We start from the raw sequence: 26,641 nt of genomic DNA on the forward strand, positions 1-26,641 counted from the left end.
GTGACAGAACTGATGGAAAGAGTACTCCAGCAAGAAGCCGGTTCTGGGGTCTTCATAGACAAGTGCTAGGGGCTTTGACATGGTGGAATTCTGAACCCATGGGATAGTGTCTATGTTCACTCTTGGGGTAAAGTTGAGACAAGAGATGCAGGAGGAGAGATGACGAACGAACACCCATCTAGAAGACACACCCATTAGGGCTTCCCACAGAACCCCACGGGTTCTGGGCTACAGGTAGAGAGTTCCACGGCCAGGGGAGGACAGAAGCCCTGGCAGGGCCAAAAATGGACTGGCTGTGCGGTTGCGCCTGTTCCCTCCCACCCCCAGGCTCATGCTTCACTTCTTGTGAGGTTCCAGGCAACACCACTTGTCTTTTACACCACACCTCCATATTTAAACACTGCTAAAAATCCTGTCTGGCTCAGTGGGAGGTGGGACCTAGGAGTCCCTGCCTTGGGCTTTGGGGTTCCGTCTACTTGGCGGCTAGCTAGCACCTGAGAAAAGTGGAACTGTGAAACTGGGCAACCGGGGCTTTCCAGACGCCAGGTTTGGAAAGGCTGGGGCCAGAAGGAGGGGGCTGCCCGCAGAGCGGGAGCCGCAGAGTGCCGTGATCCTCCAATCCTGCAGAGTGCTCCCAAGCAGAGGTGACCTCCAGCGAGGGGAGTCCCTGGACCCTAGGCCTGTAGGGCGAATCCACCGGTTTCCCGGTGATCTCCCAGGAGGGTGCAAGCAAGGCTGGAGGGGCGGGCGCTCAGGGCGCGGCCAGTGGCTCCTGGGGGGCGCACCGGCGGGGCTGGCTGGCCTTTGGCTGCTATTTCTGCAGACTGCCAGGAGAATGGCGGGACAGAGGGCTGTGGCCCGGATCGGGCCCGGGGCGCTGCTGGTTCTGCGCGCTCTGCTGGCCGCCGCGCACCCGCAGTGCTTGGACTTCAGGCCGCCCTTCCGGCCGCCGCAGCCGCTGAGCTTCTGCGCGCAGTACTCCGCCTTCGGCTGCTGCACCGCGGAGCAGGACGCGGCGCTGGCCCGGCGCTTCCGGGCCCTGGAGACCCGCATGGATGCCGGGGTGTGGGCGACGTGTGCCGGCTACGCTCTGGACATGCTGTGCCAGGTGAGCGGGTGCACGAGGGCACGTGGGACACTGGTCGCTGGCGGCGGGGGCCGGGGCGGAGCGGGAATGGCATCCCCAGAAGGGCGATACTCAGGAGTGGGTCCCAGACTTGGAGGGGAATGACGACCCTACAGGCATGAGACTTAGGAATGGATCCTGAACTTTGGAGGTGATGGCAACCACAGGAGCGGGTACCGGACTTTGGAGCTTGGAGGGTCCAAGAGGGAGTGACTTGGCAACAGGCGGGAAGACCTGGCATCCCAGGCTAGCTAGCTCTTGTCATTCATTTGCTTTGCAAAGATGTTGGGTTTTTTTTTTTTTTTTTCTTTTTCTTTTTTCGAGACAGGGTTTCTCTGTGTAGCCCAGGCTGTCCTGGAACTCACTCTGTAGACCAGGCTGGCATTGAACTCAGAAATCCTCCTGCCTCTGTGTCCCAAGTGCTGGGAGACAGAGGCGACGCCACTGCCCTGCTGATGTTGGGCCTTTTAGGAGCCTCAGTTCCTCTTAGAGACTCAAGACTCCTATTCTCTGGGACACCCTGGAAGCTCCCGCCCCGCCCCCCCCCCCCCCCAGTGCCCCACTGCAGAGTCCTATCTCTGTCAGGTACCAGGATGAAGTCTTTGCTAAGTCGAGGAAGGCAGGATGGGAAGCTATGTAGCCAAATCTGGGGCATGACTTTGTCAGCAGTCTGGGGACTGCTTATTCCAATGAGGACTCTTCCACAGGTAGACTGAAAGGAGTAAACTGAGAGCCCATTCCTCAGGGCCAAGATGCTTAAAGCACTCACCTTTCCTTTCTGCTACTGGCCTCCTCACCTGGTAGAGTCTCTCCCCAGGTGAGTTACTCTCATCTCTCCTCTGATAGTGAAGCCCTTACTTCGATCCACGCTGAACTATCGCTTCCCTTATGTCGATGCGGAGTATCCTGCCTGCCTGATCTGATTGCAGGAATGCCAGCCATCCAGCCAGGGAAACCCCAAGGCGGGCCCAACCTAGGTCTGTAAGGTGAAGGATTCACGAATAGAAAGCGCCCTCCAACCCCTGTCAGACAGTACGGAAGTTCCCATCCCAGACAGCAGGGGGCAATCTGGAGGGGAAGACTTAAAAGGGCGGACTTGGGTTTGATATAGTACGTCTTCTCATGACTGAGAGCTTGCGAGGTTCACGGCTGTCTTTCAATTACATTATCTTTAAAACAGGATCAGATGTCTAACCGTCACCCCATACCACAGAGATGAAACGGCATAGGCAGAGCGGTTCATTTGGGGTTTGTAGGTAAATTCCTCTAGTGCTTCCTTGCTGGCCTAGAGAGAGAGCAGGGGTCAGGAGCTGCTTCAGGAAAGTGGTGACATGGCCCAGTGGCAGGTCAAAAGACGTGGACCACACTCAATGCCCTTGTGAAAAAAAGGTCATAGAGATAAGGAGATGGTGGAGGGGAGACCACAGCACTCTAGGGTGTCCTGTTCATCTTGCCATGGGTTCTACTAAGCCAACACTTGGTGCATCCCAAAGAGAGCCAGAGGGTATGGTGAACCACTCACCTCTCTCCCCATCCCGGAAGTCCACCCAGACGTGTCCATTGCTATCCCTGCCTCACCTAGAGCAATAGAAGAATTCCTACAACGGGGCAGTGTTTACTTTTAGGGTACTCCCCATTTGCTGGGCCCAGCATGGCAAAGGAGATGGACAGGACCAGGGAGGAGGAAGAAGCCAATCCTGAGGCTGTTTGCTGGCAGAAGGCTCCTCTTTTTCCTTGGGAAACTGCCCAAAATGGCCTGGCCTGAGAAAGTCTGTGGTAGAGTGTCTGCTTATACCTCCAGTGAGGCGTCTCTGGGGGTGACCTCATGTCTGGACTGAGTTTGCATCAGGCGGTCTGCCTGCCAAGGCTGTGGTGTGGTCTCCCTGAAGCGGGTGTCCCAGGAGAGTGTGGGAGCGCCATCATCACAGCCACCAATCGCAAGGAGCCTTACCTACAGGTTTCTGTCAGTGATCGTTCAAGACGCACAGCTGTCTTGTGGGGGCAGGAGGTTCTTTCCTGAGGCTTTGCCCTCCTCTGGGAAAATGTGTCAGGCAATGGTGTTTGTCACATGGCAAGCTCAGTATGACTGGTGTGTGGTTCACACATGGCGAACTTCTCTTCGGCTGGATGCATGAGGTCATGAGCGGGAGTTCATGTGAGTAGTAACCCATGAAGGTGCTCAGCAGGCTCATGCAGGCAGCAGACATGTCCCCAGGGCCGGAGAGGGGTTGGTTCTGTGCTGCTGGGCCCAGAGGCAGTTGCAACTCACAGACGTAGCCTCAAAAGCCTCTTCATTCATTTCAGGAGACAGACAGACAGACAGACAGACATGCAACCAAGAAACTATCCCTAGGTACCATGGCAAGTAGCAAAAAGCCCTCAAAAAATCTGGGACAGGCCAGAAGAGTGACCATTGAGCCACCCACCCCTTCAGGGTTCATTTCATTTGAACACTTTGGCGTCTCAGTTGTTCGTTGCTCTCAACAACTCTAGGAGGTTGGAGTCCTCGTCCTCTTTATAGATGGGGACACAGGCACAGAGAGGTAAAGAGTTTGCCAAACATCACACATGGAACATAAACTCTGGCTCCAAAGCCCTTCATGTGGCCATGTTAAAACACTGCCTCCTGCCCTGAAGCCAAACTGTGTGTTAGACCCTGTGCCGCCTGCCCTCGAGGGCCTCATAGTCTGTGGGGTAGAAGCCAGCAAAGAGATAATTGAGTCCCCGGTCAGGCAATGAAGACAGCCCACCTCTGGTGAAGCAGGGGTAATGGAAGAAGAGCAGCCTTCACTTCCTGAAGTAACAAATTACCAGGAGAAGAATCTGTGTGTGAGTCAGAGATAGTGTCATGGGCACCCTAGGGCAGGAGCCTGTCCCGGGGAAAGGAAGGAGGCGGAGGCTTGTGGGGTGGGCCTTGCATCATGAATAGGAGTTTGCCAGATGTGGAAGTGAGGGAGGAAGGAACATCCCACAGAAGGAACATTGTGTACAAGACTCAAGTCTTCCCTGCGGGGGGTGGGGTGGGGTGGGTGGGTGGTGGTGGTGGTGGAGGTGGTGATGGTGTGGGATGGGGGGGCGAGGGAAGAGGGGTTGTGGGGGGGGAGGAAGGGGGGGGAGAGGAGAGGCTGGGGGGGGGGAGGAGGGGCTAAGAAGCCGTCAGGACTTGCAGCCATGAGTCATGAGTGTCAGTAACTGGTCTGTGGCAACCTTGGGGCCATTAGGTGGCAGGCACCTTACCCCTGTGGATGCTTCACTGTGCCTGGACATGAGGTCCAGTGACAGAGTACCCTCTCTGCCAAAGCAGCTACTGTCCCCTGTTGTCATTTACTAATTCTGGGTAGCTTCAGTCTGAGTCTCATTCACACTGTGTGTAAGCAAGAACAGAGAGACCACATGTAAAAGACGACATGTAAAAGACCACTGGATACTATACGGGTATGTGCCAAGGTCCTCACCAGGTTCCCAGAGCCCCTGTGTCCCTCCATGTGACCATTGGCATCACAGAGAAACTGCCCTGCAGAGGGGAATAGAAGCTTGTGTGTCCTCTTAGGTCTCCTGCTGGCCACTGCTGGCCTACAGTAGCATCCACAGGATCACAGAAGAGCTGGCCTTGCACGGTCTGAGGTTTGGCCATCTGGCCTGCCACCCACAGGGTGCAGAGTGTCATATACGATATGACACTTCAGTCAGGGATGGGGACTGACCAGAGATGCCACGAACGTACAGAGCTTGTCAGGTGAGACTCAGCACACAGCAACAGGGGCCAGGTTATGGGATGACTGAAGCTTTAACTGTAGAGAGCCTGGCCTGGACGTTAGCTGCCCTTTTCCTTTCCTTTTTGGAGCCAGAGTTCTCCTGCTACAGCCCAGCCTGGTCTTCTGGTGAAAGCAGGCAGTGCGTGGCTACCACTGTCCTCTCTGTCTAGGAATTGCATCACTAAGGTCTCAGGGGATCTAGAGCTGAGTCAGCTCTGGGGGTGGCAGGAGTGGCAATAAGGACCTGCCACACCAGAGAGAAGCAACCATAGCATGAAGCACTCCACAGAAGGTCCTCAGAGAGCACGGGGTTCTGGAGAGTTTTGTGGCGGCAAGGACGCCGGAACGGCCTGTAAGGGGGTCATGTGACTGACTCCAACAAACCCAGCCGAATGGTAGGACTGACTAGGGCAGGGTGGAAGACGGATCCATTATCTATGTGCACACTCCTGTGTGTGATCACAGGCTTGCTCCCCGAGGCAGTGACTTTCCTCCCACGAACGGGGAAGCCTGCATGGCAGAAAATGATGAATTCTACCTACTCCAGGCAGAGCCAGGAAAAGGACTCTGGTCTGGCAGTGTCCAAGGAGATTCATTCATCCCACAGAATTCTGTGCTTGTAGTGGCAGGGAGGTGAGAGGCAGGGTCCTGCTGGGAGGGGCTGAGTCTGAGGGCAGATTAGAAGGTCAGAGTATCCTGGGGGTCATAGCCTCACTCCCGCCCCCCACCCCCAGGTACTACACACATGTTGCCTGTCTAGTTAAGGATATAGTGGGGTAGACCTGAGACCAAGTCTAGATGCCTCTACTAACCTGGGCATATATATCACTGAATAACACTGGGAGCTCTGAGCCTTAGTTTCCCCCCTGTGAATTACTCATAAACAGTAAATGGATGATAGAAGGCAGGCAAGGTAAACTGTGCCCCGCCTGGGTTTATGTGAGGGTCTGGGATACTGCAGTAAAGAAGACCAAAGCTGGGCTGGAGAGATGGCTCAGTGGGTAAGAGCACCCGATTGCTCTTCCGAAGGTCCAGAGTTCAAATCCCAGCAACCACATGGTGGCTCACAAACCATCCATAACGAGATCTGGTGCCCTCTTCTGGAGTGTCTGAAGACAGCTACAGTGTACTTACATATAATAAATAAATTAATCTTAAAAAAAAAAAAAGAAGACCAAAGCTTCTTGCCTTGATAGAAGGCATATCCTGATGAGGACGGGCCGTAAGCAAGTGCAATGATCCGTTTTGGTATAGTGAAGGTTCATGGAAAATTTCTTGGGCTTTGTTTTTCTAGGTAGTCAAAGGCCAGGAAGTAATGGCAGGGAGGCCTGGAGGGGAAGGTCAGATCTTAGGAGGTGACCTTTGAATGGGGACACAAAAGCAAGAAGTGAATCGCGCAGGTGTAGGCTCTCCTCCTGGTGTCTCTGAGCCCTCCTGTCTCTACAGGAATGCTCACCCTATGCGGCCCATCTCTATGACGCTGAGGATCCGGCCACCCCACTTCGGACAGTGCCTGGCCTGTGTGAAGATTATTGCCTGGACATGTGGCAGACCTGCCGAGGCCTCTTTCGTCTCCTCTCCCCTGACCGTGAACTCTGGGCCCTGGAGAGCAACCGGGCCAAATTATGCCGCTACCTGTCGCTAGATGACACCGACTACTGTTTCCCAAGCCTGCTGGTCAATGAGAACCTCAACTCGAACCTGGGCCGTGTAGTGGCTGATGCCAAGGGCTGCCTGCAGCTGTGTTTGGAGGAGGTGGCCAATGGACTTCGAAACCCGGTTGCCATGGTACATGCCAGGGATGGCAGCCACCGCTTCTTCGTGGCAGAGCAGGTGGGGCTGGTGTGGACCTACCTGCCTGACCGCTCCCGCCTGGAGAAGCCCTTCCTGAATGTGAGCCAAGCAGTGCTTACTTCGCCCTGGGAAGGGGACGAACGTGGCTTCCTGGGTCTTGCCTTCCACCCCCGCTTCCCACATCCCAGCAAACTCTATGTCTACTATTCCGTGGGGGTCGGCTTCCGAGAGTGGATCCGCATCAGCGAGTTCAGAGTCTCAGAGGGTGACGAGAACACAGTGGATCATGGCTCAGAGAGGTGGATTCTGGGAGCCCCAGCCAAGGGGGAGTGTGTGTGTGTGGGGGGGGGGGGCTGAGCGGTCGGTCATGTGGGAGGCTGCGTGACACACACTGCCATGGCTGCACTAGCGTGTCTTTCTTAAATGCTGTGAATATTTAACACCCAAATGTGTGTTCAGGGGTGAATCACATGCTCTGTGGCCTGGGAGGAATTATTTTGCAAAACAGATAAGGCGTGGGGGGGGCATGTCCTGACCTCTGCCTCTGTCATTCTAGTCGAGTTCTGTGGAAGGCTATTTCATCTGACTTGTAAAACTGGATAAGGTCACAGCTCAGAGCAGAAAAGTGACCTGTGAGGTCACACAGCTAGGAAGCCTTCCAAGCTGGAGTCCTGGTCTGCTCTCAGAAGTGCATCCCATCATTGGGCTTGCTGGGCTGTGGTCAGAGGTCACCATTCTTGCCCCAACAGCCAGCTTTTCCCCCAGCCTCTTCATTCTCAGTCTCTGGCAGCTGGCCCTTTCTCCTGCTCCAGTCTAAATCTCACTCTCTTCCTTTCACTCTCTTCCTTTCACTCCCTCCCTCTTCCTTTTCCTCTCCCCCTCTCCCTCTCTCTCTGTCTTTTAGTCTTTCTCCTTCCCATCTCTATCCCTGCCTCTGTCTCTCAGTCTTTCTCCCTTCCTTGTCTCCCTCTCTGTCTCCGCCTCTTTGTCCCTGTGTCTGTCTGTCTGTCTGTCTGTCTGTCTCTCCTTGTGTAGCCCAGGCTGTGGGCTGCATTGAACTTCCTATGTAGCCTATGCCTCAAACTCCCGATCCTGGCTGTGTCTCTACCTCCCAAGTATGGGGATTACAGGTATTGGTGACCATGTCCAGCTCTTACCCCGTTTAATCTGCTCCTACTCTGGGCCCCCCAGGGTCTGCAGAACCTATTCTCTATTATTTATGTCTCAATTGTTCAGAGGGCTTGGTCACCCTGTTCCAGAGACTCTCCCAGGCACAAGTGAATACTGAAAATAAGGGTCTTGAAAGTTGTTGGAAGATCAGCCTGGGGAAGGCAGCAACGAACCTGGGCCACTGGAGAAACTTACCTCCTCCTACCGCTGGAGGGACCCAGGGAAAAGTGAAGTGCCATAGCCCCAGAACTGTAGGGTATGTCAGGTTGGAGGCCAATCTAACTGGAGCCATGGTGGGAGGGGCAACTGTTGCAGAGATGTTGTCATTAAACACAAGCAAAACACCAACCCCACACCTGGCTCTCCTAATGCCTTCTATTGGCTGATATAGTTCAGGTAGCAAAGGAGCATGGGAAATGTAGTTCAGAGGCACTGACTGTCTCTAACCCCAAGTAGAGGCAAGCAGGAACAAAGGATGAGGTGTGTTGGTAAAAATGGCAATGAAAAGCCACCATGCATTTGATGAAACTGTGAAATGCTGATGTTGGATAAATAGAAAGGAGAAACAGCCCAAAAACGGTAGCTTTGAGGGTTATAATCTTGTCTTAGAGCATTAGTTTTTTTTTTGTTTGTTTGTTTTTGTTTTTTTGTTTTTGTTTTTTAAAGATTTATTTATTTATTATATGTAAGTACACTGTAGCTGTCTTCAGACACTCCAGAAGAGGGCGTCAGATCTTGTTACAGATGGTTGTGAGCCACCATGTGGTTGCTGGGATTTGAACTCCGGACCTTCGGAAGATCAGTCGGGTGCTCTTACCCACTGAGCCATCTCACCAGCCCCTAGAGCATTAGTTTTGACTCGAGTTATCTGGCAGCCAGAGGGGGTGGCGCGGAGGGGGGGGGGCAGAATTTTCAGGATTACAGCCAAGCCTGAGAGACCACTTCTCAATTACAGAAGGTTTGTCCCATGGACCTGACAGGTGGAGAAGGAGCATGAAAGCACGTGCCTCCAACAGTGACTTAAAAAAGGCTCATGGTAAAACACTGAGAGTGGTTGGTACATTCCGTATAATAGCAGCTCTTAGGAAGTGGAGGCAACAAGATCCAGAGGGATTCAGAGGCAGGTGAGATGGCTCAGCGGTTAAGAGCCCTGACTGCTCTTCCAGAGGTCCTGAGTTCAATTCCCAGCAACCACTTGGTGGCTCACAACCATCTGTAATGAGATCTAGTGCCTTCTTCTGGTTTGCAGGCATACATGCAGACGGAACACTGTACATATGAATAAATAAATTAAAAATAAATACATCTTTAAAAAACAAATCCAGAGGGTCAGGAGTTCAAAGCCATCCTTGGCTACACAGCCTGTTCCAAGCTAGCCAAAGCTACTTAATAACCTGTCTTTAAAAAAAGAAAAAAGATCAGGTAGATGTGATCATATGTGCCTTCATTCCCAGCACTATGGAGTCAGAGCCAGGTGGATGTCTGTGAGTTCAAGGATAGCTTGGTCTACATAGTGAGTTCCAGGGCAACCAGGGATATATAGTGAGATCCTGCCTAAAAACAAATGAACAAACAAAAAAAAAAATCTGGAGATGAAGAGCTAACTTCACGGTTAACAGCATCTGCCGCTCTTTTGCTGGTCCTGAGTTCAGTTTTCCAATAGCTCATAACAGCGGACAACTTCAGTACCAGGATCTGCTGCTCTCTTCTAGTACCAGGGTACCCACATTCATGTGGCAGATGCATACCCCCCCCAATAGAAATAAAATCCATTAATTTAAATACAGAACATAAAGTATACATAGTCACATGTTTTAACCTGAGGCTTCAACGAGGGTCCTCTGGGCACCTCAAACAGAACTTGACTTACCCAGAGGGAGAAGTTGGAGTGCCTGGCCAGCTAGCAGGGCCAGGAGGGAGCCATCACTGGTGCCCAGGTCAGTTGTCAGTGTCTTCCCATGGTTGGAAGATGTGGGTGACCAGAAGTCTGAGTTGACCTCTGCTTGGAGGACCCTGAATCTGAGACTCTGTAAGGGTCATATGCAGTAGCTATGCCATGGAAAGATCTAGTCACGATTGTTTTTCTAATGACTTGGACTCTCTGTGTCTTGCTTTTTGTTTGTTTGTTTTTCTTATTTGCTTGTTTATTTTGTTTTTTTTTTTTTTGGTGGTTTTTGTTTTGCTTTCCTGCTCTGTTTCCATAGGGATAATGAGGTTAGTGCAGTGGCTGGTCTTGTTGAACCTGGTTATTCTGGGATTATCTATCTGTCTGTCTGTCTGTCTGTCTATCTATCTATCTGTCCCTATCTATCTATCTATCTATCTATCTATCTATCTATCTATCTCACTATGTAGACCAAGCTGTTCTTAAACTCACAGACATCTACCTGCCTCTGACTCCATAGTGCTGAAAATGAAGGCATGTACCACCACACCCACCTGCCCACCTGATTTTACTTTTTAAAATATATGTAATATATTTTCTATATTATATAATAATATAATGTATTATATAATAAGAACATATTATATATATATATTAACTGGGGTGGGGTGTCTAGTACAGGAAATTAGCCACGAGGCAGGGAAAGGGCTAAAGGGCTGCAGAAGTGTTGGGGAGAGCCAGTGGAGAGACCACCAAACTGCTGTATGTGGTTGCTCCTGGGATAGAGGAACCCACTGGAGGAGTGTGCATGGCTGTTTCTGCCATTGGCTGAGATGTTCACAGTTGCCACGCTTGTATCTCTGTCGCGACTGCTTCTCGGGACAGAGAAGGGCAGTGTCTCCCTTCCTCTTGCCTTCCCCCATCCATGACAAGCCCTGGCGGAAAGTCAGCTGACTGAGTACAGTGAAGGTTTCCTCTAGTGGCAGTAAGGAGCTACCAGGGAGTGTGGAGCTAAAGGCCTGTCCCACTGCCCCTGGGAAGCTCGGACCTAGCAATCAAGAGTAAAGGTCAAACATGCTCTGAATCACTAGTTGTCAGGTGGGAAACAAGATATGGTAAACGGGGAAGTTGACAAGATTCCATTGGGTACCAGGGATGGAAAGCACTAGCCCAGAGTTCTGGTCCCAGCCCTGATGCTGGGGGCCTGTGTGCTCCCAAGTGAGTCATTCAAGCATTCCGAGCATCCAGTTCCTTCCTTGACACAGTGAAGTGAATTAATTATCCCTACCCAACCTACCTACAGGTCCTTGGGAAAAATAACCTGCTATAAGAGATACAAAGTCTTTCCCTTGCAGTCGGAGAGAAGGTTTTACTGCTGTTTGGGGGTCACCGTTTGGAAGGTGTTTTTATTGAGCGGGTGTTTCTCTTTCTTTAGGATAATTCTGGAGATCGAAGAACCAGCTTCCAATCACAATGGGGGCCAGCTGCTCTTTGGGGATGACGGCTTCCTCTACATCTTTACTGGAGACGGCGGGATGGCTGGAGACCCCTTTGGGAAGTTTGGAAATGCACAAAACAAGTACGCCCTGCTTCTGCTTGGCCGAGCCTTTGGTTTGCACACAGAGCATCTTAAGGGTTTCTGGAGGGAGAGCTTCTGTCCCAGCACACAGAGCAGGGTGGTAGCCTGCAGTTAGCTGGGACCTCAGCTAAGTCAAGTACTTCCCATTGATTAGCGAGGACAGTGATGAACTCAGTGGGAGACTTGTCCTGAGGAAAGAAGGCGCCAGCAGTTGTCCAGGGTCAGGCACAGTACTCAGTTACACAGACAGAAGTGACAGCAAGAAGCTTTTGAGGATGGGTTTTTTTCCTAGGTGAGCGCTGGCCTGTGGGCCTTGCTGGGGTAAAGGCAGAGTGTATTCCCATAAGAAACCCTTATGTGAGTGCAGTCTCTCCTTCATTCTCATTTATCTATTCCCTCTTCTGAGCAAATGGCCTGGCCTTTTCTTTTCACGTGTGTGTGCATGCACATAAACACACATTAGGAGCTGTCATGTATATAGACAGGCATGTGCAGGAGGCCCCAGCCAGTCTCTCCGGTTCCTGTAGCGCACGTGCACAGCCTCTCTTGGCCCAGAAAGTAACGGTGGTAGTGAGGATGTGTGGGTTACAGTTTGTGGCTTATTCATTCCTGTTTGACAGTGAGACACATGCAACCTTTGCAGCTTAGTCATGTGCTTGGAGCCAAGCTGAGAAATGAAATGGGGATACGTGGGGAATCGAGCAGAAGTTAAAAGCATCCTTTTGCTGCTAGGAGTTTGCCTCTTGTAGATCCTGCAGCTGGATGTGGGGTGTGAAGGTGGGGGCCTGGAGCTTCTGGCCCCAAGGGATTAAGCATTGCCACTGTTGGTTACATTTGTGAGGTTGTTGAAAGTGAGGGAGACACTGGGTTCTCATGCTACAAGTATAGTGATAGTTATGCAAATGTGTCACCAACTGCACCAACTCTGCCTTTCGGGCCAGAGTGGAGGGAGGAGTCAGCTCTCCAGTGCTAACAGAGAGGGAGGGCTGCATAGAGCCAGCAGAGCAGAAACCACCCTGCCCATTGTGCTAACTCCAGGTATCTTCTAGGTCAGTGGTTCTCAACTTTCCTAATGCTGACCTTTTATCACAGTTCCTCATGCTGTGGTGACCTCCAGTCATAAAATCGTTTTGTTGTTACTTTATAACTGTAATGTTACTACTGTGTTATGAATCGTAATGTATTACAAAGGGGTCGCGACCTTAAGGTTGAGAACCACTGGTGTCGCCGGTTCCCATTGCGAACCACTTTGCCCGTGTGATCAACAGCTACTTTCTCTCTCCTCTCAGAGCTGCCAGGAGTTTAGGGCATATGTGCCCCCTCACCGGCTATACTTGGTAGTGTTTGATATAGACTTTGGTGGCCTGTGCTGGCTCAGTGGCTCTCAGCATTTGTGGTCCCCCGCTACGTGGGAGCACCCGACTGGCTATGAAAAGGACATAAGCACGAGTTATTTTTCTAGTACAGTCTTCACCTTATATAGCACAGCAATGTGAGCAGCAGCACCCACAATATTACAGCTCGGGATAGTGGCATTCCATAGGCAGTTGTGGTATAGAGCTTGAGTTTCTTGGGCTAGGTGCAGCTGAATGTCAGGCTGGCTGGTGGCTTGTCATAGTTCCGGTGCCCACTCTAAAGGGCAGTCTGACCTGAAAGGTAAACTGTGAGAAGGCAATGCAGCGATAGGAGGTGGGTTAGGGCTTGCTGCGCAACGAGTGAGAGATAGACACACAGAAAGAGCCCGTGCAAGTGGTTGAGCAGGGCTGGACTCGTGGGTGGCGCATCCTTCCTGCCTCCGGCGTAGACTCAACGTAACCAGCCGGGGCTCTCCTCCCGGGTCGCAGGTCTGCTCTGCTGGGCAAGGTGCTGCGCATCGACGTGGACCGTAAGGAGCGAGGCCTCCTTTACGGCATCCCTCCGGACAACCCGTTCGTGGATGATCCCGGAGCGCGGCCCGAGGTCTATGCCCTGGGTGTGCGCAACATGTGGCGCTGCTCCTTCGACCGCGGAGACCCAATGTCTGGCACTGGCCGTGGGCGCCTGTTCTGCGGGGACGTGGGCCAGAACAAGTACGAGGAGGTGGACCTGGTGGAGCGGGGCCGCAACTACGGCTGGCGCGCTCGTGAGGGCTTCGAGTGCTACGACCGCAAGCTGTGCGCCAACGCCTCCCTCGGTGACCGGGTCCCTGGGGACCTCCAAACAGGATCTGTCCAGTCCTCCCCGTTTCCTTAGCTAGATCTGTCCTGGCCCGCTCCTATGTAGACCCTCGACATGGATCCAGTCCGACCACCCCATCTTCTTGCCCCCCCCCCGCCCCCCAACTCGGATCATCATAACTCCAGGACCCCAAACCTATATCCGCCATGTCCCACTCCTCCCTGGGCTCAGAGACTGAGATCTGTTGCATTCCTCTGGGGACCTCCAATTCAGATCTCACCCCTTTCATTCAGCCTAATGGCCCTCTGGGGACCTCCTGCTTCACACCTTCCCTGGAAACCCCACCATCTCTGACCGCACTGTCTCCCCAACATCCATATAGTATTATCCCCTAGCCCTTTCACCTGACTGGCTTTTCCCACTCCAGACCTCCTTGTACTTAAAGTGTCCCTTCAAGCAACATTTTAGGCTCCTTCTCACCATGCACCCCCTGCCGAGCTCCTAAAAAATTTAGGCCCCTCCAAAGCACTGGGCCTCAGGACGAACCCACTTTCTCATCTGCCCCTCAGATGACGTGCTGCCGATTTTCGCCTACCCGCACAAGCTGGGTAAATCAGTCACGGGAGGCTACGTGTACCGGGGTTGTGAGTACCCCAATCTCAATGGCCTCTACATTTTTGGCGATTTCATGAGCGGGTAAGTGGCGGCCCACATGGCCTATGCTCTCCCTAAGTGGTAAAAAGGAGAGTGTGTTTGTAAGCGTGTGTTCAGGAGTGGGCCAAACAGATCTCTTCCTCAGGAAGAAAGTCCCGGTTGCCCTTAGGAATGATCGGTGTGTGCAAAGCTGGACAGATGGATGAGTGGATACAAGGATGGATGGGGACGGGGGGGGGGGGGGATTGGAGAGATGGCTCAGAGGTTAAGAGCACTCACTGCTCTGAGTTCAATTCTCAGCAACCACATGGTATCTGTAATTGCCCTCTTCTGCTGTGTTTGAAGGCAGGCGACATTGTACTCACATACATTAAACAAGCAAACAAACAAACAAACAAATCTTAAAAAAAAAGATGGCTGGCTGGACAGGTGGATGAACAGGTGTATGAATAACTGGATAGATAAGTAAATGGATGGACAGATTCCCTTGTGTAGCATACTAGCGATGCCCTCACAGTTTGTCTTCCTTTCCAGGCGACTGATGTCTCTCCGAGAGAACCCAGAGACAGGACAATGGAAGTATAGCGAGGTCTGTATGGGCCGTGGACAGACCTGTGCTTTCCCAGGTCTCATCAACAACTACTACCCCTACATCATCTCCTTTGCGGAGGACGAGGCTGGTGAGCATGCAGAGAGCCCTCCGTCCTTGCCCTCGCCGTGCTTGGGACTGTGACCACCAACTCTGGTCACCCTTCTGGCCTCTGACGTGAAGGCAGCTTAAGAATGAAATGGCTTCCGTGCCGGGTAGGGGGTGGGGTGGGCGTGTCTCTGGGGATGGGCGTGTCTCTGGGGCTTGGGCTTTTCCTTGTGTGTTCTTGGATCAGCCCTAGAATCTCTAGAATCTCCAGAACTTCCCCTTTCTTATCTGGAAAATAGAAAGGTCATCCCCTTCCCATAGATGGGAATGTTAGAGACTTAATGGATACAAATCCCCAGAGCCAGCGCAGGGGCAGGAAAGATCTGGAATAGACAAGGGAGGGAAGGGCTGGGCCCCTGATGCTAAGTGCGTTTGAGCTATTGAGGAAACTCCGCTGTCATTTCAAAGCAGGCAGATACAGCCTTCTAGCCCGTCGCCGGACCTTATGTTCCCAGCATTCCTGGTCTAGATGCAGGGGACAGAGGGGGAAGGGAGAGAAGAAGGGATCTCCCTCCAGTATCCTGCCTTTGTCCTTGGCCCCGGGATTGTTCCCAGACAAAAGGCCAGGGGCCCCCAGCAGGCCCTGGTACAAGCTTGTTGAGGTTACCAGGCAACGCTCACCGCGGCCTCTGGAGGGGTATCTCCTGCAGGGCCCAGTGCCCAAAGCCCCCAGGGCCTAGTCTGGGAAACCTTTGTTGAACTGACAACCTCCTCTCCTCATTAGAATGTGAATTTCCCAAAGGGCAGTCCCAGCCCCAGCCTCACCGAGGTCCTTAAGCTCGCTGAGCCCTTGGAAGCTCTTTCTTTTGGTCTGTAGGGGGTTAACGATGATTTAGAAGCAGCCTCCCCCTCCCCAGTCCGGTCTGAAAGGAAGATGCAGTTCTCAGGGGCCTTTCCTCAGTTCTTTGAATGACAGCGAGTGACAGAAAACCAGGAGGAGGCGCTTGTGAGCTAGCCAGCCCAAGGACAGCTAGATCTTCTATATATATAAAGTGCTGCCAGGGAAGGCAAAAGAGCCTCCCCATCCCCCACCCCCCATTCCCACCCCCCCACCCCCGGCTCCTGGGCGTCGACCTGTATTTTAGACATACTGAATGGTGTTGCAAGGACCTCTACTGCCCCAGTAACCTTCAAGAACATTCGAGCCAGGCAGTGGTGGCCCATGCCTTTAATCCCAGCATGGGAGGCAGAGGCAGGCGGACTTCTGAGTTTGAGGCCAGCCTGGTCTACAGAGTGAGTTCCAGGACAGCCAGGGCTACACAGAGAAACCATCTCAAAACAAAAACAAAAACAAAACAAACAAACAAACAAAAAAAACCCAAAAAAAAAAACAAAAAAAAACACTTGAAGCACAGAGACCAAGAGGACAAGGTCACCGTAGGCAGCACTGGCAGCTTCAGCATGGTCCTTATGTATACATGGGAGGTGAAAGCTGAGCCCTCAGATGATTGTGGCCAGCAGAATAGCCTGGCCAAACTCTATCCAAGCAGGGAGCAGGGGCATGGTTGGTGGAGGTGTGAGCCTTTATGGGGCCAGGCATGAGGAGACCTCTGGGAACTGTGCTGCAGAGGATCAAGGCATGCTGAGGTGTTAGGAGGCCAAAGCACCCTCTCAGGGTCTGTGGAGGTCAGGGTGGGGGTTCGGCTTCTGAGCCTGAGGGGGGCCTGGGTGGGGCAGGGCTGCCAGCACTTGGTTGCAGGCAGTTCTCACCCTCATTGCCTTGTTCCCTGTTCAAAGGGGAGCTGTACTTCATGTCCACGGGTGTTCCCAGTGCTACAGCTGCACATGGGGTCATCTACAAAGTCATCGATCCCTCCAGGTGAGTCCCTGAACTGGGCTCTGGCCCATATTGTCTGCAGAGACAGTAAGTTCCCTCCTCTTCCACCGACTCCCACATCCTCTGCCTGCCTCAGTTCTTGCTGTGAGGCCTAAACTGACTCCTGGGTCTGACGTATGCTCTCTCAGCTCCCCATTGGATGGTTAGGGAGATGAGTCACAAGCCAGGGGGCCCTAACCGTTGGCAGTATGCCCTGTGGGTATAAACCTGTAGCCCCTGGGTGCTTTTCCCCACTTACTTGCTCTCTTGTCTTACCTGGTCCTCATTCCGTTGTCATCTCTTGGCCTTGGAAATGTTCATCTTCTCCAGGGTAAAGGTTTCGTCTCCTCATCCCGGTCATACCCCTCAGATTCTGGGAATGGCACAGAGCAGACACTAGAGTGTGTTTAACGAATGACTGCATCATGGTCTTCGTAGAACCCCTTTGTAGATTTTTTTGCTCCTTGACCAGAGTAGCCAGTTACTTTGAAGCATACTAGGTTTAGAGAAGTTCTAAAACACACATTGAACCTAAACATTTGTTTCTCAGCCAGATATAGCAATGCACCCTTGTAACCCCAGCTATTTAGGGGGCTGGGGCAGGAGGATTGCAAGTTTGAGGCCAGCTTCTGAGAGTTCTAGGCTAGCCTAGGTATTTTAATAAGATCCAGTCTCAAAAGTGTGTGTGTGTGTGTGTGAGAGAGAGAGAGACAGAGAGACAGAGACAGACAGAGAGAGACAGACTAGGAACATAGTAGGCTTGTCTGGCATACACAAGGGCTAAGGCCTTGGGCTAGCTCTCCAGTTCATTTTTGCTGTTAACAGTCAGTTCAGGAAACACGTTTGCTAGAGAGTAGCACGAGGAGGCCCTCCCAGGAGCCAGTGGTGCTCCTGCAGAGGAGAACGCTTCCCCAGAAGGAGAGTGGTCAGTGAGTGGCCAGAGAAGTCACTGCGTAATGCATGTTCTCAAGGGGTCAAGGTGAGCGGTGACGAGGGTACTATTATGCCAGCCTAATGTTTGGGCAGGTTTTGTGCTATTGTCTAATGCCTCTAAAACCGACAGCTTCTGGAGGGGCATTCTAGTGAGCAGATGATGATTGTCAGGCTTGTTTACAGTAAGTGTGCATGTGTGTGCATGCGTGTGTGCATGCGTGTGTGCATGCCTGGGTGTGTGTGTGTGTGTGTGTATGTGTTTGAATGTGTGTGGGTGCACATGCATGCGTCTGTTTGTGTGCATGTGTGCCTGTGTGTGTGCATGCGTGTATGCATGCATGCATATGTAGGTATATGTGTTTGAATGTGTGTGGGTGTACATGCATGTGGAGGCCAGGGGTCACCAAGGTTGGGTGTCTCTCACTTTTGCTCCCCACCTTACATACGAAGGCAGGGTCTTTCTCTTCAACCTCATTATTTGGTAGTCTGCCTAGCTAGCTTGCTTTAGGGATTCCCTGTCTCCACTTGGGATTACAAATATTGTGCCAGTCTTGTATTTACATGAGTACTGGGGTCCCAATCCAGGCCTCATTCTTGTGTGACAAGTGCTTTGCACACTGAGTCACCTCCCGAGGCTCCTGACTTAACATTTTTTTTTTTTTTGATATAGGTTCTCTGTATTATGTATCTCTGGATGCCCTTAAACTCACAGAAACCCACTTGCCTATGTCTCTGAGTGCTGGGATTAAGGGTGTGGTCCACTACACCTGATTAAACTTACTATTTTTTAACCCCACACCCATCCTTGGTGTGGACGTCTTGTGTATGTGAGTGCGGGCATTCACGCGGTATGTCCTGAGAGAACGACTCTCAGGAGCTAGTTCTTAGCCTTCACGATAGCAGGCTCAAGAGTTAGTTTCTGGGCCATTCTCCTCCCTGTTTGCCATCTCGTGGTAGGGGTGCTAGGGTTTCAGATGTGGGCTGTCGCATCCAGCTTTGTGTATGGGGGTTGCTGAATTTAGTTTGCCGGCTGGCAACTGAAAGTGCTTTATCACTGAGGCCTGTTCTTGGTGCCTATTTTGTTTCTGTTGTAATAATAATAATAAATTACACGTAATATGCTATTGTATGTGTAATAGATTATAGATTATACTATATCTAATACTATTATTTTTTTAAGATTATTTATTCTATTATTTTATGTATATATGAGTACACTGTAGCTGTCTTCAGACACACCAGAAGAGGGCGTCAAATCCCATTAGAGATGGTTGTGAGCCACCATGTGGGTGCTAGGAATTGAACTCAGGACCTCTGGAAGATCAGGCAGTGTTCTTAACCTCTGAGCCATCTCTCCAGCCCTTCATTTTATTTGTTTGTTTGTTTGTTTGTTTATTGGTTTTTTGAGACAGGGTTTCTCTGTGTAGCCCTGGCTGTCCTGGAACTCACTTTGTAGGCCAGGCTGGCCTCGAACTCAGAAATCTGCCTGCCTCTGCCTCCCGAGTGCTGCGATTAAAGGCATGTGCCACCACGCCCGGCTCATTTTATTTTATTTTTTTAAGATTTATTTATTTATTTATTATATGTAAGTACACTGTAGCTGTCTTCAGACACACCAGAAGAGGGAGTCAGATCTCATTACGGATGGTTGTGAGCCACCATGTGGTTGCTGGGATTTGAACTCTGGACCTTCGGAAGAGCAGTCGGGTGCTCTTACCCACTGAGCCATCTCACCAGCCCCTCATTTTATTTTTTTAAGACAGGGTTTCACTATGTAACCTTGACTATCGTGGAACTCACTCTGTAGATAGACCAGGTGGGCCTGAAACTCACATAGATCTGCCTGCCTCTGCTACCTGAATGCTGGGATTAAAGGTATATGCCACCACACCTGACCCTTTTGCTTTTTTTTTTTTTAAGTCTAGGCTGGCTTTGAACTCATGCTTTTGCCCCTCAGTGCCAATGTTTCTGTACCCAGGAGATGCTCCCTCTTGATCTCAGAACCTCCATCTCTTGTAGTCAGCATGTTCTCTTAGTTTTTATTTTATTTATTTTAAAGATTTATTAGTATAAGTTCACTGTAGCTGTCTTCAGATTCACCAGAAGAGGACATCAGATCTCATTACAGATGGTTGTGAGCCACCATGTGGTGGCTGGGATTTGAACTCAGGACCTTTGGAAGAGCAGTCAGTGCTCTTAACCACTGAGCCATCTCTCCAGCCCTGTTCTCACAGCTCTTGTTTCCAGTCTGCAGGCAGCTTCTCAGACTCTGTGCTGTGTGCATGTGAGTGTTGTTTTAAATCATGACTTACACAGATTGATGTAACGTCTTGTCACAGACACTGTAAGCACAGCCCCCCTCCCCCCAACACACACTGTGTCTTCCCCAAGGTCTCGCCCACTTTCTTGTCTGTGACCTCACACTTGAACCACAATCAGCTCTTATCTCATTTGCTGGTCCCTGAGGGGTGTCATTGTCTCCACATGGCATCATCCCTCTCAAAAAGGATGCCAGTCATTGTCTCTGAGTCACTGAGACGTCATCATCGCTCATGATTTTTGCAAGTTAAGGTTATTTTCATTTTTAAAAACAATGCTGGGGCAGGGGGCGGGGTGGGGCAGGGGGCTGGGAGATCGATTAGTGATTTAGAATACTGGCTGTTCTCCCAGAGGACCTGGGTTAGGTTCCTAGCATCCACACTATGGCTCACAACCATTCAGAACCAGTTTCAGGGACCAGATGCCTTCCTCTGCTCTCTGCTGGTCCTGTGCTCATGTAGGGCACAGATGTTCATGTAAGCAAAATATTCATACACATAAAATAAAAACAATTTTTTTAAAAAAAAGAATGCTTCTCTAAGGACTTGTCACTTACACTGAACATCTAATTTTTGCCAGATGTCATCTTAGTTGCTTTCTAGCCTTTGATTTACAACAAACCCTGTCTCTTGGTTCACTGTGTCTGTGTGTGCAGAAAGGACCCGGGAGGACTTTGACCTTTCCCTGCTCAAGATCTTGGGGTTAGAGGCAGGCAGAAGTGAGTGGGACTCCTCCCTGTTCCTTCATCCTCCTCTCTTCCGTTTTTCTCCTTCGGAAGCAGTGTGTTTCCTGATACCCACACCTCAGATGCCTGCCAACTGACATGTGGAAAAGGAGGACACGGAGGAAGGCCCAGGGGTCACAGCTTGAACAGAACCACTGTGGTGTTTTGTTTTGTTTGAAATATAATCTCTTTAAGAGACTGCACCCTCCCCTGCTTCCTGGACCTGCCTGAAATGCAGACCCAGTGAGAGGTCAGAATAGAGATGGCTGCACCTCCATCTTTGAGAAGTCTGTGTGCCTTTTAAGAGCTACATTGTCCCCTTTCATGCCAAGTCTATCTGGGGGCCACTTCGTCATGTGGCTATTTCAATCCCAGGCTGATGGAACCCCCAGTGAAGTCCTGGACCCACGTGGGGGCAGGGTTGGAACAGAGTCAGACCCATTCAAAGGATCACAGATCAACAGCCAAAAACCAATTAAAATGGAGTTCTGGCCCTTGTGTTTCTGCAGGATGGGGAGGGAGGCTGTTCACACCCTGGCAACCTTTCTCAGACTCTTTTCTCTGAACGACAGGCCCCAAGACTGTGCTGGGCCTGCTGGGGATAGCTTCTCACAATTCATCCCTTTTGTCCACTATGTCTTTTATCTTGCCTTAATTCTCTGCATTTCTACAGAAACCACCAGAAACCCAGAAACTAGAGGCAGGGAAAGAGTCCTGAGGTGGAAGGGGTGGACAGGAATGGGACATTACAGGAGTAGGGTGGGCAACATAGTGGGGGGCAGCTATAGAGTGAAACGTTAGTAGCTGGACATTAGTTATAGTCATCCCTGGTCACACCTATCTGGCCCCTATCCTCTTGTCTCACTACAAGGGAAGGTGTTGGGATGTGTGTGTGTGTGTGTGTGTGTGTGCATGTGTATGGTATGGGATGAAAGACGAGTATCTCAAAGCTAGATCACAGTCCTGATCTTCTGTGTGTCTTTGGTAGACGGGCACCTCCAGGGAAATGTAAGATCCGCCCTGCTCAGGTGAAGGTGAAGAGCCATCTCATCCCCTTTGTGCCCAAGGAAAGTAAGTATTCTTCAGTGGGAAAGGGGGCTCCTGCTCCCTCAGGTCAGACTGGGGCACAGAGGGACCTAGAATGTTTCCACGGCCTCTATACCTAGCACCACGTCTGACACCTGGGAGAGACCCACTCAGTGTCAGTGAACTTTAAGTACAATGCGTCATGTTTGATCGATCCTTCGATTACGTCCAGGCAGTGGGCAGACCCCCCAGACTGGGGCCCAGAGGGCTGCAGCCTCAAGTAGGATGGGACAAGAAGAGGATAGCTGTGTCAGGCAAGGATGCTCAGAGCTCTTGGGAGGATGTCTATCTATGAGTAAGGGGGTGGGGCATTTGGGCTGTGCCTTCCATAGTTCCATTTTGTCCCTCTTGGTTTAGGGCAGAGGGAGCCAGGAGCAAACCCTATGTTCTGAAGGCCATTTAAAGCTGTGGATGACTGCCTGGGCATGGAGTCTTCTGAAAGGGTAGAGGGGGGTGTCCCACTGGGTCCATGCTAGGTAGAAACAGTGGCTTGGCACAGTAAGGTCGTTTGCATACTAAGAGATGAAGGGAATCCATCTGTCCATCTGCTCACCGATTCATCCACCTTCCATCCATCAACCCATCAGCCATCCACTCATTCACAAATTCACCCATCCATCATCCACCCATCCATCCACCCATCCACTCACCTATCCATCCATCCATTCATCTAGAAAGCCATTATCTACCTAGTCATTATCCATTCATCTATTGATCATCCATCCATCCTGCTATCGTCCATCCAGCAGTCCTTCTGTCATAGAGTTTCTATTGTTTTGACAAAACACCATGATCAAAAGCAACAAAGGCTTCATTTCCACTTCACAACTCTCAGGTCACAGTCCATCACTGAGAGAAGTCAGGGCAGGAACTCAATGCGGGAACCTGAATGCAGTAACTGAGGCAGAGGCCACGGTGGGGCACTGCTTACAGACTTGCTTGCTCGTGCCTTGCTCAACTTGCTTTTTTTAATATAACTCAGGAATGCACGGTTAGCACCACCCACAGTGTGATGGTTCCTTTCAGATCAACCATTATTCAAGAAAATGCCCCACTGATTTGCAAATCTTTTCCTTCCTTTTGACTTTTCCTCCCCCCCCCATCTCCCCCCCCCCCCAGAAGACTTCTCTATGTAGCCCTGGCTGTTTGGAACTCACTCTGAAACTATTGCTGTATCAACCCCCTCTGTGGCATTTGATTCTTCATGGAAAACCGAGGGCAGGAACCATGAGTCCTTAGCTTCCAGACAACTTCTCACTTATTGTGCCTGAATTTCAGGGTCGTCCCAATTCCTCAGGGCAGGGCTTGGGGCCATAGGCAGCAACAGACCTGCACAGTGCCTAACTGTTAACCACAGCTCACTGAGTGACTGAAGAAGTGCCCGACATTGCTTTAGGCTAGAATCCCTAGGGGTCAGGGAAACCGGTCAAACACAGCTGGCTCCCTAAGATGCACCCTAATCTTAGGGTCTGAGTAGAGCCAGACCAGGCGTCTTTCCTTAGGATCTGTTTTGCTGGCACAGGCTGGGGGCTGTGCTTGGCTGGGACAGCCAGTTCCCTCTGACCCCAGGCTTTTTCCCTCTTTGTAGAGTTCATCCGGACGCCAGAGAGCACTCCGCGCCCCACAGCCCGCGCTCCCACTAAGGCGCCCCGCCGTAGGCGCCCCACGGCTGCTCCTCCTGCCCCCACCCCGCGACCCACAAAGCCCGCAAGGCCCACCCGGCGACCAGGGGCCCGGAGGGGAGGCGGGCGACGGCGGGGACGTCCGAGTACCGCGGTCTCTGAACCCCAGAACGGCTCGGTGCGTCTGGTACGGCCCGCAGGCCTGAGCCCCGGCAGTGGTCGCGTGGAAGTGTTCATAGGCGGACGCTGGGGCACGGTGTGCGACGACGCCTGGGACACCAAGGCAGCCGCCGTGGTGTGTCGTCAGCTGGGCTTTGCGCACGCGGTGCGAGCCGCCAAGCGCGCGGAGTTTGGCGAGGGCCGCGCGCTCCGGATCTTGCTGGACGACGTGCGCTGCGCGGGCAGCGAACGCAACCTGCTGGAGTGCGCGCACGCTGGCGTGGGCACGCACAATTGCAAGCACGACGAGGACGCTGGCGTCGAGTGCAGCCACCAAGACCCGAACCTGTAGCCTGACCTCTCCTACCTGGCGGTGCTACTCTGGGAGTGGCCCCTTGGGTTTGCGGGCGAGCCGTGCAGTATGCACGAGCCAGGATGGAGGGTTCATCTGCACGTGACCTCGTGTGTGTGTGTGTGTGTGTGTGTGTGTGTGTGTGTGTGTGTGTGTGTGTGCGCGCACGCGAGCACGCGCACGTTGGATGAGATCTCGTATCTGTCAGCACTTCGGAGAGCAGCCACTGTTCGGGAACTGCACTGGGTAAGGGAAGCTGGATGCCTTTACAATGTCAGACTGAGGGAAGGGACCAGAGTTTCTCTGCCAGCGCCGAGTGACAGGCACCAGAACAGCAGGATGATGGCCTGAGAAAAATGGCTAGAACATGGGCAGCTGACCCAGTAGTCCGAGGCACCGCAGAAACAAATGGGCAGTCTGAGAGACACAGAGAAGGATCTCAAAGGGCCGGGGAGGGGAGGGGGCCTGTGGTCATTCGCTGCCCACCAGGGACCAGGCTGCCGAAAGGAACCAAGCACCCATGATGGAAGGCAGACTAGAGGGCCTGGAGGACCTCTGAAACTATTTGCTGAGTCCTGCAGGCAACCTGGGGAGGCTACTAAGTCCCCTCCATCCCTGACGGCAGAACTTCACCTATTCCTGGGCCAGAAGCTCCCTTCAGCCCCCAGTGTGGGTGGGGGCGGGGCTCTACTTTGATCCTCGACCATTTCTGTCCCCTCCCAGGGGATTCTCAGATTTCTCAGCCTCATGGGCTAATTTGCCCGTGGGGCCACCAAGACTACCCACTAGAGCTGTGTCAACAATTTGACTATTCACAACCCTTCCTTCCTTTCTCTTACCATCCCCCCCCCCCCACACACACACCTAGAGGCTGGGGTGCAAGACAGGGTATAGCCCATGTCAGGCAGTGTGGCCAGGGCTCTGGGTGAGGCTCCTGGTCCAAGCTTTACAGGAAATAGTCATTCCTGCACTGAATTCCAAACTGAACAGGCCTGCATGGTGTTCCAGGCAGAGCGACTGGTACAGGCTCAGGCTCCTGGTCATCACAGCCGAGAATGGAGCGCTGTTGCACAGGCTCTCCCTGGTTGCTCTGCAACTTTGGAGCCGGTTGTTCTCTGGGAAATTTTTTTTTTTTTAAATTACTGAACTGTTAAGAAAATGACAAAAAAGGGAAAATATCATTTTCAAATTTTTAAAAAATTACTGAACTGTTAAGAAAATGACACAAAAAAGGGAAATATCATTTTCTGCAAATCTATGCAGCCCCAAGGCGGAGCAGCTGGGGAGCCTGTGCTGTCTGCATCTTTGCAGTGCAGTTCCTGTAGGGGCACAACGTGTCTACACCGTCTATTCTGGTTATTGATAGGAGGGCGAGGTTTGGGTGTGGAGAACGGTGCACTGGGCAGGCGCACTTGGTGTGCCAGGACTGGCTGGGAAGCTCCTCTCAGTCTTCAGCTCCCAAGGTGCCTGTGCCCACCTCTTATACACATTAAACTAGACGGGGTGGGAGTCCTAGTCCTCGCTGTGTGGCCTGACAACAGTAACTCCTCTGAGCCTTATGGGAAAATGGAGGTAACCAACAGGATTTATACACACACAAAGATCAAGGCAGCATCATAGATGTGCATTCCATGAAGTGAGAGCTTAGTAGTGACTTGGTGACATCGAGGTTGGCACCTGTGTTAGACAGGGAGGTGCGCCATGTGGAGGGACTGACCCTGAGGTGTCATGGGAAGAAGCAGGCAAAAAGGAGAAATGTGAGCCCTTTTTAAGCCCCATTAAGAAATGTTAGCACACGGAGAACTATTCCAGCTGGGCATCGGACCTCTCACCCGCTTCGTGGAGGAGAACTAGCCTTTATGCAGAACTGGCTGCATGCCAGATACCTCTGCTGTTAGATCATGTCATCCGGCCCCCAGCACTCCCAACGTCACCATCCCTCTCTCCATCCCCACAGTGGCTGTAAATCGATGTCCAGGGCTTTGGAGAACTGAGATCCACTTCTCAGTGCTTCCCCCCATCCTTATCTTTCCTCAGGCGGTACCTCTAGATCCCCTTTGCTACATGCCCTCAGTAGTTCCTGCTGGGAAATGGTACCCATGGGGGGATGCCCTGCCTAGTTTTTATGCCAGGTTGACACTAGCTAGAGTCATCCGAGAAGTGGGAGCCTCAGTTGAGAAGATACACCCACCAAATTGGCATGTGGGAAATGCCTGTGGGGCATTTTCTTGAGGAATGATTGATGAGGAAGGGTCCAGCCCACTGTGGTGGTGCCATCTATGGCTCAGTGGTCCTGGGTGGTATAACAGAGCAGGCTGAACAAACCACCCTAGGGAAGCGGCAGGGAGCAAGCCAGTAAGCAGTGCTCCCCCACGGCCTCAACATCAGTCCTTGTCTCCAGGTTCCTGATTTGAGCTCTTGCTCTGACTTCCCTGGATGAGGAACTAGAGGATATAAGTTTAAATAAACACCTTTTTCCTGAAGTTGCTTTTGGTCATGGTGTTTTGTCATAGCTATACAAACCTTAGCTAAGACAGGGAACATCTACAGCGGTAGTTGGCAGAAGCATCGTGTAAGGCATTTTCTCAATTAGTGATCAAGGGTTCTATAAGAAAGCAAGCTGAGCAAGCCAGGGGAACCGAGCCAATAAGGAGCATCCCTCCATGGCCTCTGCATCAGCTCCTGCTTCCTGACCTGCTTGAGTTTCAGTCCTGACTTCTTTTGGTGATGAACAGCAACGTGGAGGTAAAAATTGAATAAATCCTTTCCTCCCTAACTTGCTACTTGGTCATGATGTTTGTGTGGGAATAGAA

At 51.8% G+C, this 26,641-nt stretch overlaps 1 protein-coding gene across 1 annotated transcript; it reads left to right on the plus strand.

The window, feature by feature from the left end:
• Window positions 1–486: 486 nt before the first annotated feature.
• Hhipl1 (HHIP like 1) lies at window positions 487–26,453 on the plus strand. The gene is made up of 9 exons (XM_021179545.3): window positions 487–1,108; window positions 6,328–6,974; window positions 11,166–11,309; window positions 13,154–13,482; window positions 14,036–14,162; window positions 14,655–14,800; window positions 16,555–16,636; window positions 21,598–21,680; window positions 23,284–26,453. Exons 1-9 carry the CDS (start codon window positions 836–838, stop codon window positions 23,826–23,828), a joined length of 2,376 nt encoding a protein of 791 aa, XP_021035204.1. The 5' UTR covers window positions 487–835; the 3' UTR covers window positions 23,829–26,453.
• Window positions 26,454–26,641: the final 188 nt, after the last annotated feature.

The sequence above is a fragment of the Mus caroli genome, unplaced genomic scaffold, assembly GCF_978045245.1.
Source record: "Mus caroli unplaced genomic scaffold, Mus_caroli_1 scaffold_14, whole genome shotgun sequence".
Lineage (NCBI taxonomy): Eukaryota > Metazoa > Chordata > Mammalia > Rodentia > Muridae > Mus > Mus caroli.